A 13,681-nucleotide genomic window follows, 5' to 3' on the forward strand; every position below is an offset into this window, starting at 1 on the left:
GTGATTTTGCAAACTGCTGACTCGTCACACATTTATTTATAACTGCTTGAAAGAATATTAACAGTGAAAATGCACTGCAACAGAAATGTCTCACCATAAATACACATAACCACACAGGCAAACGGTGCAAATAGACAAGCAACTAAAGCTGAATTTACGACATTAACACAAATTCAAGTTGTTTTTTCCCCCCTCAATTATAGTGTACATGCTACCTGTGTGTTGAAAGTAAAAAGTTCTGGATATCATTTAAAAACATGCAGAGTCATACTAGGACTCTAGCTCTTTCTTGTACAATCTTTTTTCGCATCTGCGAAACAGGAGCTGCCACAAAGAGCTATGCATTTGTGGCAATGTTTTACATTTGAAATACAGCTCGTATAATAATTTATTCATGTGGACAGACATCTTCCACCATAGTTAAAAATCAATACAGCACATTGTGAAATTCACGACGATTATTGATTTACAAATTCGAGATGAGAACTTTCAGTACCGGCTCTTGTACTGCTCTTTGCAATGGCGTTTAAGAGATAAAAATGTCTCTGCTGTAATTTTTAAGCTCCAATCCTCCTCCCTCTCACAGCCCTGGCTGTGTTTGATCTAAAATCTTGAGCTCATGTCCGAAATGATGAAAGTTATCCACAAAAAGAGGCATCTTGGGCAATCCCCACTCAAGTAATGAACATGCCAAGTAAGCAAGTAGGATTGAGTGAGAGCAAGAGAGAGGAGCGTTATCATATTCTGCCCCAACTCAGAGCGATACTAGACTTCGGAGTTAAAACACCTGAATCTTGTTACAAATAAATTCTGCCGTAGTTGGAGGGTGTCGCACACATTTTGTATCACCTTGAGGAGAAACTGCAGAAACTCAGGGCCAACAGAGACTGTCAGGTGCCCAGAGTCGCATGACTGTGGGTTGTGTTTATTGTCTAACGTCATATCAGGTTACAGAAGTAGTCTGCGCTGAAGCCGAAGGGCGAAAAGAGAGAAAAAAAAAACCTAAATGCAGAACCACAATCATAGACATTGTTCCACCCAGTCCTGCTCCTCCTCTTGCCACTAAGCCTCGACCGTCTCTGTTTGACCCTGATCGTAACCTGGTTGGATGATGTTACAGGAAGCCCGATGCTCCTGGGAAGATAGTGCTACCTCGTGGTGACAGCTCCCTCCTCACCTCCTCTTTGATTGCCTGCCTGAAGACAGAGGGAGAGGGGAAGGAAGAAAGGTTGATAGGTTGATGAAAGGGGGTAAGAGGGAGAGAAAGCGGAGGACAATCAGACTTAATTCATCAATAAAATGAGAACAAAATTAAGCTGCTTTGTCACCAATGTATACAAAACGTAGTTGTTAAGCTCCTGTCACTGTGTAAGAAATAGCATATTTAAATGAAAGATTTAATCCAGACCTATTAAAAAAATAAAAAGGACAGTGCTGCTTCTTCAGCTTCTCTGGTTCTCAATCGGCTAGGACATTTTCCAAACACGTAACCGAGGTTATTATGGTTAACTAAAAATAAACACTTTATTTGAGTTAACCAAAATGAAAGGGAAACAGTGGACGTTTTAGTTGTTAGTTTAATATCATTTTGTTACAACTTGCCTGATGAGGCTTTGATGGACACACTTACTGAGACTCCAAGACTGTGAGTCAACTGCTTTCAAAACGTTCAAGGTTTTTATTGTATTATCTACTGTGATTGCTCTAAATCTTTCCTCTGACACCTGCCGGTCATACAACAGTAATTAAAAAAACCAATAAAAACTGAACTGAAATGGGCAAACCGGCTCTGGAAACCAACTGAAACTAAAGTGAATTAAAAATAAAAATCCCAAACTAAGCAAAAATAAAAAACTTATTAGAAATCATAAAATTGTAAGAACTCTGCTCTTAACATTATGGCTCAGCAGAAACTCCTATCCTTGTCCCTACTTGCTAGGTGGGTGGCCCGTTAAGCCACACAAACATCTTTTCTTTACCCAGGGGAGCCTTTCACTCAGTCACAGCAGATATGTATGCTAGAAAAAACAAAACAAAAAAGCCATTAGCCTGAGGGGAATCTTGCTCAAATGTGTGCTTGTTATTACACAGATCACTGAACCCCCCCCCCCCTGACAATAGCTTGAAACATGCCAAAAAGCTTACTATACAATACAGGTTATTTTATATAGCATGTCTGTTTGCTTATTGCCCTTCAAGATGAGATGTCATTAAGTGACAAACATCTGATATTCGCCAGACCTCAGAAGTACAACACACTCACAGAAGGATGCGGTGGCTTTGAGTAGCTAATAGGTGCCATTACAAACTTCGTGGTAAGGGCACCCATCGGAAGAGCCGGAGGTAATCGCTCATGAAATGCAATTAGGATGCATGAGAGCATGGAGAGATGTTATCGGCCAACTAAGAGCACCAGATCATCTCTGCGCTGACTCCAGTTCTGTGTGTAAGACATGAAGTTGACAGCAAATAAAAATGGACCCAATATCAGGCCTGACAGTGCAGTGCCTCCAATAAAAGCTAACTCAATTAGATTTTCCCAATTTTCATTTTCCCAATAAGTGCTTACTGTGTTTTTTGTTTATAGCCATTGTTACGTTCTGCATGATAAGCCGACTTATGATTCAGACTACTTTGTGTCGCTGGCCATAACGGGAAAAACATTAATGCAGATTTATAAGGAAAGTCTTAAAAAGGGGGCATATTTTATTATATAGAGACTTCTGGCAGAGACTGGTAAGAAATGAAAGAGTGGCAAGTGAATATCCTTAGTGGAACTGAAGCAAAAGTTGCTGGAAACCAGTGCAACATTTTTACAGTTAATTTCCTTTAGCCATTGTGTTGCTGTTGTCTTGGTAAGTAAGTACGGCATGAAAAACGGGATTTTCAGGCCTGGGAACACCCACACACCCAGGAGTTTCCTGACATGCATGGTTGTGTTGATATGTGAAATGTAAAACTGATGTTACACAAATATTTGGTGATTGTGTGGCAGAGATTTAATCAAGCAGTAAATAATTCACAATGCTCTACATGTTTGGTTGTGTGGGGTGCTACAACTCCATGACAGTCACCGGTTAATGCTTTCATCATTTATATAAGGCACAAATAACGTGTTTTTTACGAATAATTATTTCGAACAAATACTTTAAAAAATATTTGTATTCGGGAACAAGGAAAAACTTTGAGACCGCAGAACATGACCGGATGAGTGAGTGACGTGTCGAAGAGGTGAGTGACACAGGCTGCTCCACACAGCAACAGAGACGGCTCTGCTGAGCCAAAAAACAGTGAACTGCATCACGATTTTTGTTGAATCGATTTTTTTGCACCTCCAAATCTGAGGCCATGGTTCTCAGCCGGAAAAGGGTTGAGTGCCCACTCCGGGTCGGGGATGAGTTCCTGCCCCAAGTGGAGGAGTTCAAGTATCTCGGGGTCTTGTTCGCGAGTGATGGGAGAAGGGAGCCGGAGATCGACAGACGGATTGGGGCTGCAGCCGCAGTAATGCGGACGCTGCACCGGTCCGTCGTGGTGAAGAGGGAGCTGAGTGTAAAAGCGAAGCTCTCAATTTACCAGTCGATCTACGTCCCTACCCTCACCTATGGCCACGAGCTGTGGGTAGTGACCGAAAGAACGAGATCGCAGATATAAGCAGCGGAAATGAGCTTCCTCCGAAGGGTGGCTGGCCTCTCCCTTAGAGATAGATGGTGAGAAGTTCAGCCATCCGGGAGGGGCTCAGAGTAGAGCCGCTGCTGCTCCACATTGAAGGGAGCCAGCCGAGGTGGTTCGGGCATCTGACAAGGATGCCCCCTGGGCGCCTCCTGGGTGAGGTGTTCCGGGCATGTCCCAGGGCAGACCCAGGACACGCTGGAGAGATTATATCTCTCGGCTGCCCTGGGAACACCTTGGTGTTCCTCCGGATAAGCTGGAGGAGAGGGAGGTCTGGGCTTCTCTGCTTAGGCTGCTGCCCCCGCGACCCGGCCCCGATAAAGCAGAAGAAGATGGATGGATTTTTTTTGTACCTTAACTGAGTTCCAGAGGCAGTATATAACTTTTGTGAAGATCGTTAAAAGGTTAAAACAATCCTTGTGTAGTTGTCACTTATTAACGTAGCTGAAACTCCCCACATATTTTCTTTTTAATGATGTTCCTTGTGACATGTTTATTGCTGGATTTATGGTAAAACATCAACTAATATTGCATATCCATAATTATTATAATGTATATAATTAAAGAATACTTACACTATAACGTTTGTTAGAAGTGTAACGCAAAAAAATGGATTTTTACGCTTATTTTGAATTTTACTCGAATAAAAATACAAATACTTTTCCCTCCTTAACAAATACAAATACAGATACAAATTCCGGCTGCTTTGCACATCTCCAAGTACTGTTTTCCATCATGAACTGAAAATGCATGCTCAATAAGACTCAAATAAGTAGTGTTGTGCTGATATACTGGTCGATATCAGCCATCTGCAAGTATACTGGTATTGATATTTATAACAGCCGATAAGTAAACATTTTAGTAATAAAGAGAAGACAGGAACACCATTCAACCATGCTGTAAGTATTGATGTTGGGAATTTGTTTCAGATTGCACTGCAGGGTTAGGACTGCAGATTGGCTAACAAAAACTGACCGATTCTTTTTGTCAGCTTATCTTACTAAGGGTGGAAAATAAGTACAGATAATAAATGTTAGGGAAATATGGTTATGATTCCTGTGTTTGCAAGAAAAAAAAATCTGGGCTGATATGTCAGATTTTTTAATCGCCACATATCTGTATTGGTTTTAAAAATGCAATATACTATTGCTTAAAGTGCATCTACAGCAACTCTTTTCTGAGAGTCACTGAACATTCAAATCAGTGCTGGCCACCATCTAGAGTGGTTGGCAGAGTAGATGAAGTAACCAGATGGGGCCAAAATCTGCCAGACTGGTGTTGATTTCCCGCTCTTAGCATACGCTTACTTCCATTCCCGCCTCCTCCTGTGGAGCTGGCAGAGACAGGCCGGCTGCTCTGCTGCGGCTCAGACTGTGAGAACTGGGGAGCCAGGGCCAGGCCTCTACCCCGGTGAGCACTGTTCTGGTTGGTTGCTGTGTCAGGTGAACGGGGAATCTTGGGCTTACTTGCAATTGCAGGGATATAATCATTTCTGCTGACAGGGACAAAAACAAAAACAAAAAAGAATATAATCTGTTTTTGGAAAAAAAAAAGAAAAAAAAAAAAGAAAGAAAGAAAGAAAGAAAGAAAGAAAGAAAGAAAGAAAGAAAGAAAGAAAGAAAGAAAGAAAGAAAGACAGAAAGAAAGAAAACATTAACAACAATCTGCCAGTTAAATGAGTCACTATAAATACCATGATAATCATACAAAGAAGGATAAAACAGAAAAAACCCCTGAAACTGGTAGGATGGGAATATTTAACAGTTAAATTAGGAACATAATCTGTAAGACTGTGCAAAAGTCTTGCAACCCCTCATTTCTGTATATTTTGCAAGGAAAATGGGAGATAGGCACAGCAATAAAGTCACACATGGCATGACAGAGTTTTTCTCTGTCATACTTTATATGTATGAATATTACAACAGGGCACGTTCTGACTGGACATGCATCAGTAAATCCTCATTAGTGTTAACTTTCCTGTTTTCCCTTTCTCTAAAGCCTAAACACACGTAGGGTCACGGTGGTTTCCATAAAAATAAGAAAAGTTTTTAATAATTGAGGAGCAATTATTCATTTTTAGGTCTATTTGGACAACAGACAAGACAATCGTTTAGTCATTTTTAGACAATCAGCGTTAAACACTAATATAATATTAGAACATATTTAAAATGCCTTCCTTCCATTCAAATTAGACATTTTCTTTTTTTATATACCTAATTTTCTTTGTGCACCTTCTTTATGGTGTAATAAAAACCAAGAAAAGATGCCGAGGTGTCTGAGAAACAGGGTCACGAGTGAATAAATGTCTTCAGCGTCCAGTCACAACCTCCTCTAATGTTCTTATCGGGAAAGAGCTAAGCGACCTACATCCTGTTGAGCAAGCTCACACTTATCAAATGGATCGATTTCATTCTGGTTTCTGTTCAGGGTAGTCACATTGGCTCCAATATCTCTGATAAAATCTGGTATAACTAAGCGTTACTGTCATGGTCCTGGGTCGGTGACCCAGTGTTTTGAGTTTCGTGTGCCTAATCATGACAGTTACAGTGTATTGTATTCCCGTAAAAATGGGTGGAGGTGCTATCCTTGCATGTTGAGCTCTGTTCAGAAGCAAAATGAAATGGGTACACATTTTACACAACTTTTCATCAGTCCCTAAAATTCTTTTTAACAAGTCTCGAGTCTGAGTCCTGATTTCTGACAAAGTGTGAGTGGAAGACAGCCTGACTCTCCAGCAGGTGTTACTCTGTATTAGGGAATCAGTTCATTAGTCTAAAAACAATTGCAAACACACACATCTGCTCTTTTGGCATTTGCCAAACTACCGTGTTGCTAAGATTCTCTTCAGCTCAATATGAATGGCCATTTCATCTCACTATAAAAGTCTTGCTTTCCAAACTGGGGTGAAACGAGGCTACCAAAGTCAGACTCAACCAGGCTGTATTGTAGAGGTGTTTTACGTTCCTGGGGGGTGAGGTGTGGGGGAGGCGAGGGACTACTGAAGCAGTTTCCTGGGACTCATTATTGTGGGTGGGTTTCTGGAGTCAAGTTCCTCTGGGATTTAAAGGAGAAGAGAAGCAGGGGAGGTTCGATTGAATGGGTCTCTTTGTGGGCACTGCTCGTTTAAACGCATGTCACAGTCTCACAGACCAGCTTGGCAGTGCTGAGTCACCTATCGGTGTTCAGCAACATTCTTGCCAAATCTTCCCACAGACACACACACACACACACACACACACACACACACACACACACACACACACACACACACACACACACACACACACTCTTACAGGAATCCCTGCAGTTATGTGGTGGTTGTTTTTTGTGCTCATTCCTTAACAGCATCAGATCAGGTCTGGTTCTAGTTCTCAGGAAAAATTAAGCCAAGAATATTTTTAACATGTTATTGTTGGCTCAATAACTTTTTTTTTAAATGTAAATTTAGTTTGTATATATTTAGTATATATATAGAATATATTTCTCTATAAATACAGAGAGTGTGAAGTGCCCAAATGTTTGCTTTTTGAGTGATTTTTTTTTGTTATGTTGAAACTGCAAAAGTTTAAATGTTTTTTGTTTTTTTTTAATCATCTTGTTATCTGTTATTTTATTGGCTGCTCTTTCTGTCATTTTCAATCGATCAATCAAAGAGAATAAAAAGTAAAATATTAAAAATAGGATTTTAGCAGCACAAACATCATCTGCAGAGAGCTAACAGCTTTTTGGGAAAAATCAGTGTAAACAAATCTGATAGAGTGAAAATCCAAAGTGAAACTGTTCATATTTCCATCGATATGTGCAGAGGAGGTCAGAAGAAAGGAACAACAGTGAACATCTTCTGCTTGGCTGCGCCATGGTTTGGGGTTCATCCAGCTGTGTTGGATGATCTTATTAAAACAGATGGAATTATGAACTCAGAAAAGCACAGTCAGATTTTGCCGTCTAGAAAGCATCTGATTAGCAACAGCTTCATTTTTTAGCATGACAATAATAATAAAAACACTGACAAAGTGTTAAAAGCACATCTGGATAGAAAAAACACATAACAGAAATGAATATTAAGTCATGGATTGGCCTCCTCAGAGATCGAAACTCAACATTAATGAAGCAGTCTGGGATTATCCCGAGAAGAGCTTTGAAATGTCCTTTCGGATGCTTGGACAACTATTCCTGAAGTCTGCTTAGAGCGATTACAAAAAGGAGAGTTCACTCTCAGTTGAAGAAGAAAGATGGTCTGTTTTTGCCTTTCATACTGTATTTCCATGTATGATTGCACTACAAAAAAAAATGAGTCTAAACAGTTTTTATAGTCTCTCTGTGACTGTTTACATTCAAACTCTGATCAAAAACCTCAACCTGATTAACTTTGACTGTCGTTAAACTGTTGCCTTTTTATTCAAAGAACTGCAGTAAAATTCAACACAAACAGCCATGTTATACATAAAATATGAACGTGAGCGCGCTCAGTTTACATTTGTGTGTCAGTATACCTGGCAGAGTGTCCGTTGTGGTCCTCCTGGGAACATCCTTTTCTGGCTCTACCTTCATACTGCCTGTCCAATTCTGACTCCTGGGACAAGCGCCCACACTCTGAGTCTGAGTGGGAATAAATTAAGAGTGTCAAAAGACCAATTTTAGAATCAACCAAAATGTCAGACCTTCAAATGGAAACAAAGGTCATAACTTAAAAAAACTAAAAAAAAAGTAGATGGACAGCTGAACACTATCAAACACACAACTTGATACCATCAAACTAAGGTCATTAGCCTTCTGGTGCCCACCCACCGATCTGAGCCATGGTCTGAGTAACTCTCATCACTCCGGCCACTCACACACATACTCAGACTGAGCACTTTGCAATCTGTCCTCTAATGTGTGCCTCCCTCCTGTTTTGTATATACTCCTCTTGTCTACTATTCATTCCTGCTGTCGTACTATTTATATTTGTATTTCAAGCACCCACAGTTTCACTGTACATGTACAGTGACAATAAAAGGCTATTCTATCCTATTCTATTCTGCTAAGTCTTTATCCCTTATGGTTTGTGAGGAAGTTGCAGAAACTTCCTTCTCTGGAACTATCTTTTGTTGCTTGTGGACACTGGGCACCACATCAAATACATCTAACACACAACCAAATAAAAAGCAGCAGGTGGAAGGGAAATTAAAGATTTTTCCACAAAAATGCACAGAGCTTCTACTAAGTGTGAGTAATCTGAGCGCAAACATCTGATTTACAGCCACATCTGTTAGACACGGTCAAAGAGTTATTATTTTACTCTTTTGAAATTCTACCGCTGCTCCTAAATTACATCTGAAACTCTGAAAGTTGAGTCACCCACCGATGCTTTGGCGTAGGGAGTCTGCGGTGCTCGGCCGACTGCCGGAGCGTGTAGGAGGTCGTGAGTTGTATCGAGAGTGTGGCAGGCTTCCTTCCCCGCTCTTCTGTCTGTATTCTGTGTCTCTGCTGGTCTCGCCTCCCCGACTGGCAGGTCGATAATCACTACACATAACACGAACACAATCTCAGATTAAGAACTTCCATGAGGATGTTGGTGTAAGCAAGATGGCTTTTAACTTGAAAAAACAATTTATTTTGATGATTCCACTGACTTTCATCAGTGCTAGTTCTCCATATTTGTACAGCTCTCTAACAGTTAATATTTAAACTGTTAAATACAAGGTTAGGCCTGTTTCTCTAGGTTGGTGCTCAGAACAAGGAAATTACCTTGTCAAGACCAAACAAGATGCTTTACAGCAATGGTATGCAGGCACTCCAGTTCTAGTCTACTGCGGCTCACTCATCTCTTCAAAGTTTACGCTTTGCAAAGAAAAACATCAAAATACATTTGAAACATTTTTGTATTTTCAGAGTTTTAGCGGCAAGAGGAACGTCGTTATCTATGTATCCTAAACAAATGGTGGCACAATTATCTACACAAGCTACAGATTAGTCAGCTCATAAAATCTTTGGACTACTGTGAAGTGATCAGCCTTTAAAGAAATGAGGCCTGAAGACCGGTATCTGAGATCTAAGGACCAATGTTTATGGTGGTTTGTAAATCACTTAAAGAGAGGCTGCCGCTGTACAGTTTCTCATGTCTTACACATTTTATGGTCCCACAGACACCACAAAGAAGTGTTTTAGCTTAAGAGTGAACTTCAGTCTGGATCTTATGACACCGTTTGGTAATTTAACTTACCCCACGCCGATATTACGATGAGAACTAGGGGTGACTGGCCGCTGTAGCGGCTCATCAGCAGCTGGCTGTGGTAGAGGGGTTGGCTTCCTTTTCACTTTTGTCATGTTGGTCATGATCTACACAGCCACACACACAATAAAACAGTAACATACCAAGCACATTTCCATCATGGAAAAAAGTGTTAACAGGGAAAAGATAGATTAATGTGATAGAGTGCTGTAACTGTCCAACACGTAACTTTTTCTCACTGTAAACCTGACTGTGTTCTGTCCGGTGTATTGGCCGGTCATGAACTCATAGCCACATAAAACAGATCCCTAAAAAACTAACAGGCCAGCACCTGAGATATCAAAAGCCATCACCACAAAGAGGCAGCGATGTGTGTGGTACCTTATATAATCATGAGGTAAAATATATTTCATGCTAGCATTTATGAACCAAATAGCCAAATGATTACAATTCTGTGAATGCACAGACCTATGCACTGTCTAAAGTTCAGTGCACGCTGTGATAATGTCATATCCTGTTATTGGTGCAATAAACAAAATTTACAAGCTACTTTGCAACTTGCCCGTAATACATGTATATATATATATGTACACTAATACCCATACTGTTAGTAATTCGTATTCTTGATTAGTGTCAAAATTTGAACTCTGCGTCTTCTTAGCTACAAACAATATGTTTATGGTGAAAATGTGTGTTTTGCTCTTACTCCCAGGTACTCAGTGGTGAGCAGGCTTTCCCCAGACAGTTCCCTGTGCTGTGGCTGAAGAACTTCCTCTTTATCAATGTCGATCTCCATTAAATCTTCCTGTCACAATGCAAAGACAATAAATCACTTGAGAAAGAATTTGTGTGCAGTGTCAAAAATGCATATTGTCCGCACATGCACTTAATTTATGTTTAAGCATTAAGCAGCATTATATAAAACACCCACAGGGTTGCTGCAGGTCGATTTTTACCGGGTTACATTGGCAAAGCGTAACTTCCTCAGACTGACTAAAAATTAACTCTCACCCATTAAGTTTTAATTTTAAAAATTAATACAATGCTTGGTACCATTCCACAAGGCTCTGACAAGGGACCAGTGTATTTTGTAGTTTTGAGACTGCCACTCAGAAACAGGTATGTACAGTACGTATCAGTTCACCATTGTGGGCAGGGAAACGGATAGCAGCTATAAAAAAAAAACAAAAAATATAAACAAAAAAACACCTAATTCGAGATTACAGGGCAAGGGCACTCACACTCAAGGAACTCTCATGGGAACAGGAAGAGAATGGAATATGTGCTTATACACACACACATACACACACACCCCAGGAAACTCCTGTAATTCATTTACATTTTAACTTTTTAAGTCCATCATTCCCCCTCATACTTTATTTTCTTTGCTTAGTTCTTTTGATATGAGCCAGTTATTTATGGTTCAGTGGTTTTGTTGAATTAATTTGTAAACAGGCATTTAATATGATGATGGAAAACACCAGCACATTGATGTTTATCAGGCGGCCTTACGTCATTGTCATCCTCTTCCTCCTCCTCATCAGACTCTGGTCCTTCCTCTTCAGCTGGGGGGGGGAGGATTAAAAAGCCAGCAGATTTTCCAAAATTATACTTCATAAAAAAACTATAGTTTCAAATGATAACTAATGTTATGAAAACTGGGGATCTGGAACAGGAAATGTAAGATATCAAGTTTCATATTTACATATTTTGTTTTTCCTGCATTGCTTGAGCCACTTACTTTTGGACTACCAGTTTATCATCTACGTGTTTAACAGTAAATTTCACTAACCTGAGTTTAGCTGTTTAATGATGAATTCAATCTGTCTGTTAAGGTTTGGGTTCTCCTCTTTGATGTAGCAGCGGAGAATCTCTTCAACGCTCTTCACACATGAGGGAAAGACACACAAAACATTCAAAAAATATGTATGCAAGTATAAAATTACAGTATATACATATATATATAACAATATTTGGCCAAAGCATGTGAAAGATGAACGTACCTAGGTGACACTGTGATGTCACTCGTTGCTTTCTGAAAACTAATTTAAAAACACTGAGATTGTATTCGTGTCCATTTTGGCCTTTTATAATTGATTCTGATGAAAAAATGGCTAACTAATTAGCTAAAATTTGTTAGTCAATACACTAGATAATCCTCATTTTTGAAATGATAAAACGATTAAGGTTGATTAAGGTGTGCTGACCCAGGGTTCCCCACTTTAAAAGAAAGTATGTTTTAAAGGTCTCGCTGATCGCATTGACTTCAGTTTGCAGACCTGGAAGCTGCGTCCATCTTTCATACTTTTTGTGATTGCAACTCCACATTTTAACTACACTTCCATTTACAACTTTCTCTGCCTATTAAATGAACACTTGTTCTTTACCGAGGAAAGTGAAGAGGAAGAGACATGCAAACTGCAAAATGCAAACTGCTATCTCACCATCTCTCTTGCTTCCTGTCGCACAGAGGGAATGCACAGGATGCTGTAAAGAGCTCCATTCACATATGGCCAAATCTGAAAGTGACACAGACAAACACAACCTCTATCTCTATGATCTCAAATACAGCAATTAGAGATGTGTGCCCACAAAGAGGAACTAATGTTTGTGCTGTGGATAAGCTTTTTTTCTTTTTAACAACCTGACCGCTAACATAAGTAAAATCAATGAACTCTGTGCTTTCTATGTTTTATTGATGTTCCTGCAGTCATGGCTCACTCATGCCAAGACTGCAAGACATTTTCAAGGGACATAATTACACAGTGTAACATAACAGTAGAGAGACTGTTAATTTATGAATGTTGGCGGTTTTAGTTTATGATATGCTAGCAACTCGTGTCATTTTCTATCCTTTAATGGCATTAATTCTGCACTTTCCACCTATTGCATGCAGTACACACTGTTTGTTGTGTAGCCTGTATCAGTTTCAACCACGAGAAATCTGTTTTGCTTGCACACTGCAACCACTGTGCATGCAACTTCTGTGCTGTGTGTTGGTAGATGTGTATATCACCTCGTGGTTCTCATGTCCAAGGAGATCAGTCAAAACTTTTAGCACATGCTTGGCGTTTTCTGCACACTTCCTTTTTCCTGTAAAAAGACAACCATCCAGCACACAAATTTAGCAACGCTTTTTCTGTGTGCAATATGATGGGACTATTATTTGATTTAATACATATAAATCCGGTTAATGACTTCCCAGTACTTATCCGTGTAAGACAATACAATTACTGATAAATCAAATGTGGGACAGTATTTCATTGTGGCATTCTACATTGAACAGAAGTACAGCATATAATAAAAACATGTTTTGGGAAAAAAGAAAAGGAAAGAGGGAGCGTCTGAAAGCGATACATCCTAGATATGACGTAAATGGAAGACAAATAATTGTAAAAACAAGAGTGCAGTGAAAACATGTATTCAGAAGGACCGAAAAGCTAAACGTTTGCTTTCAATGCAAACTTAGTCAATAATTAACCTTAGTGTATCAGCAAAAAAAAAAAAAAGAAAAGAAAGAAAGAACAGGAACAAACCTAGACCTTGACTCGTTGTGGCGTGAAACAAGGTCGTTCTGATTTTCATGATAGCATGGACTATTAATAAGCTCTATGAATGAACGTTATAGTATAACCCATGGTGTGTTTGAGAAGACTTATTTGACTTGGAAATTATTCACGGACAGTGAAAAAAAACAAAGACACAAAAAAGCACACAGAAAATCAACACCAGTCTTAAAGTAAATATAGCATAGTAGCATAGCATAGTAAATAAAATAAAGCCAATTATTGTTTAACA

At 39.6% G+C, this 13,681-nt stretch overlaps 1 protein-coding gene across 3 annotated transcripts in view; it reads right to left on the reverse strand.

Annotated features, from left to right (window-relative positions):
* Positions 1-13,681, reverse strand: part of armc9 (armadillo repeat containing 9) — a 26,086-nt gene continuing 12,405 nt past the window's right edge. For 2 of the 3 annotated variants that reach the window (XM_005730331.2, XM_005730329.2), the window contains 10 exons: positions 12,900-12,976; positions 12,328-12,402; positions 11,676-11,766; positions 11,396-11,448; positions 10,590-10,688; positions 9,875-9,990; positions 9,014-9,174; positions 8,163-8,268; positions 4,977-5,164; positions 1-1,196 (listed from right to left, as the gene is read on the reverse strand). In XM_005730331.2, coding sequence (XP_005730388.1) covers positions 1,174-1,196; positions 4,977-5,164; positions 8,163-8,268; positions 9,014-9,174; positions 9,875-9,990; positions 10,590-10,688; positions 11,396-11,448; positions 11,676-11,766; positions 12,328-12,402; positions 12,900-12,976 — 989 coding nt within the window. In that variant the 3' untranslated portion in view covers positions 1-1,173. The remainder of the gene's footprint in view (positions 1,197-4,976; positions 5,165-8,162; positions 8,269-9,013; positions 9,175-9,874; positions 9,991-10,589; positions 10,689-11,395; positions 11,449-11,675; positions 11,767-12,327; positions 12,403-12,899; positions 12,977-13,681) is intronic. The other variant, XM_005730330.2, reaches the window with a different exon arrangement.

The sequence above is a fragment of the Pundamilia nyererei genome, unplaced genomic scaffold (assembly GCF_000239375.1).
Source record: "Pundamilia nyererei isolate P.nyererei 1_Seehausen unplaced genomic scaffold, PunNye1.0 scaffold00036, whole genome shotgun sequence".
Lineage (NCBI taxonomy): Eukaryota > Metazoa > Chordata > Actinopteri > Cichliformes > Cichlidae > Pundamilia > Pundamilia nyererei.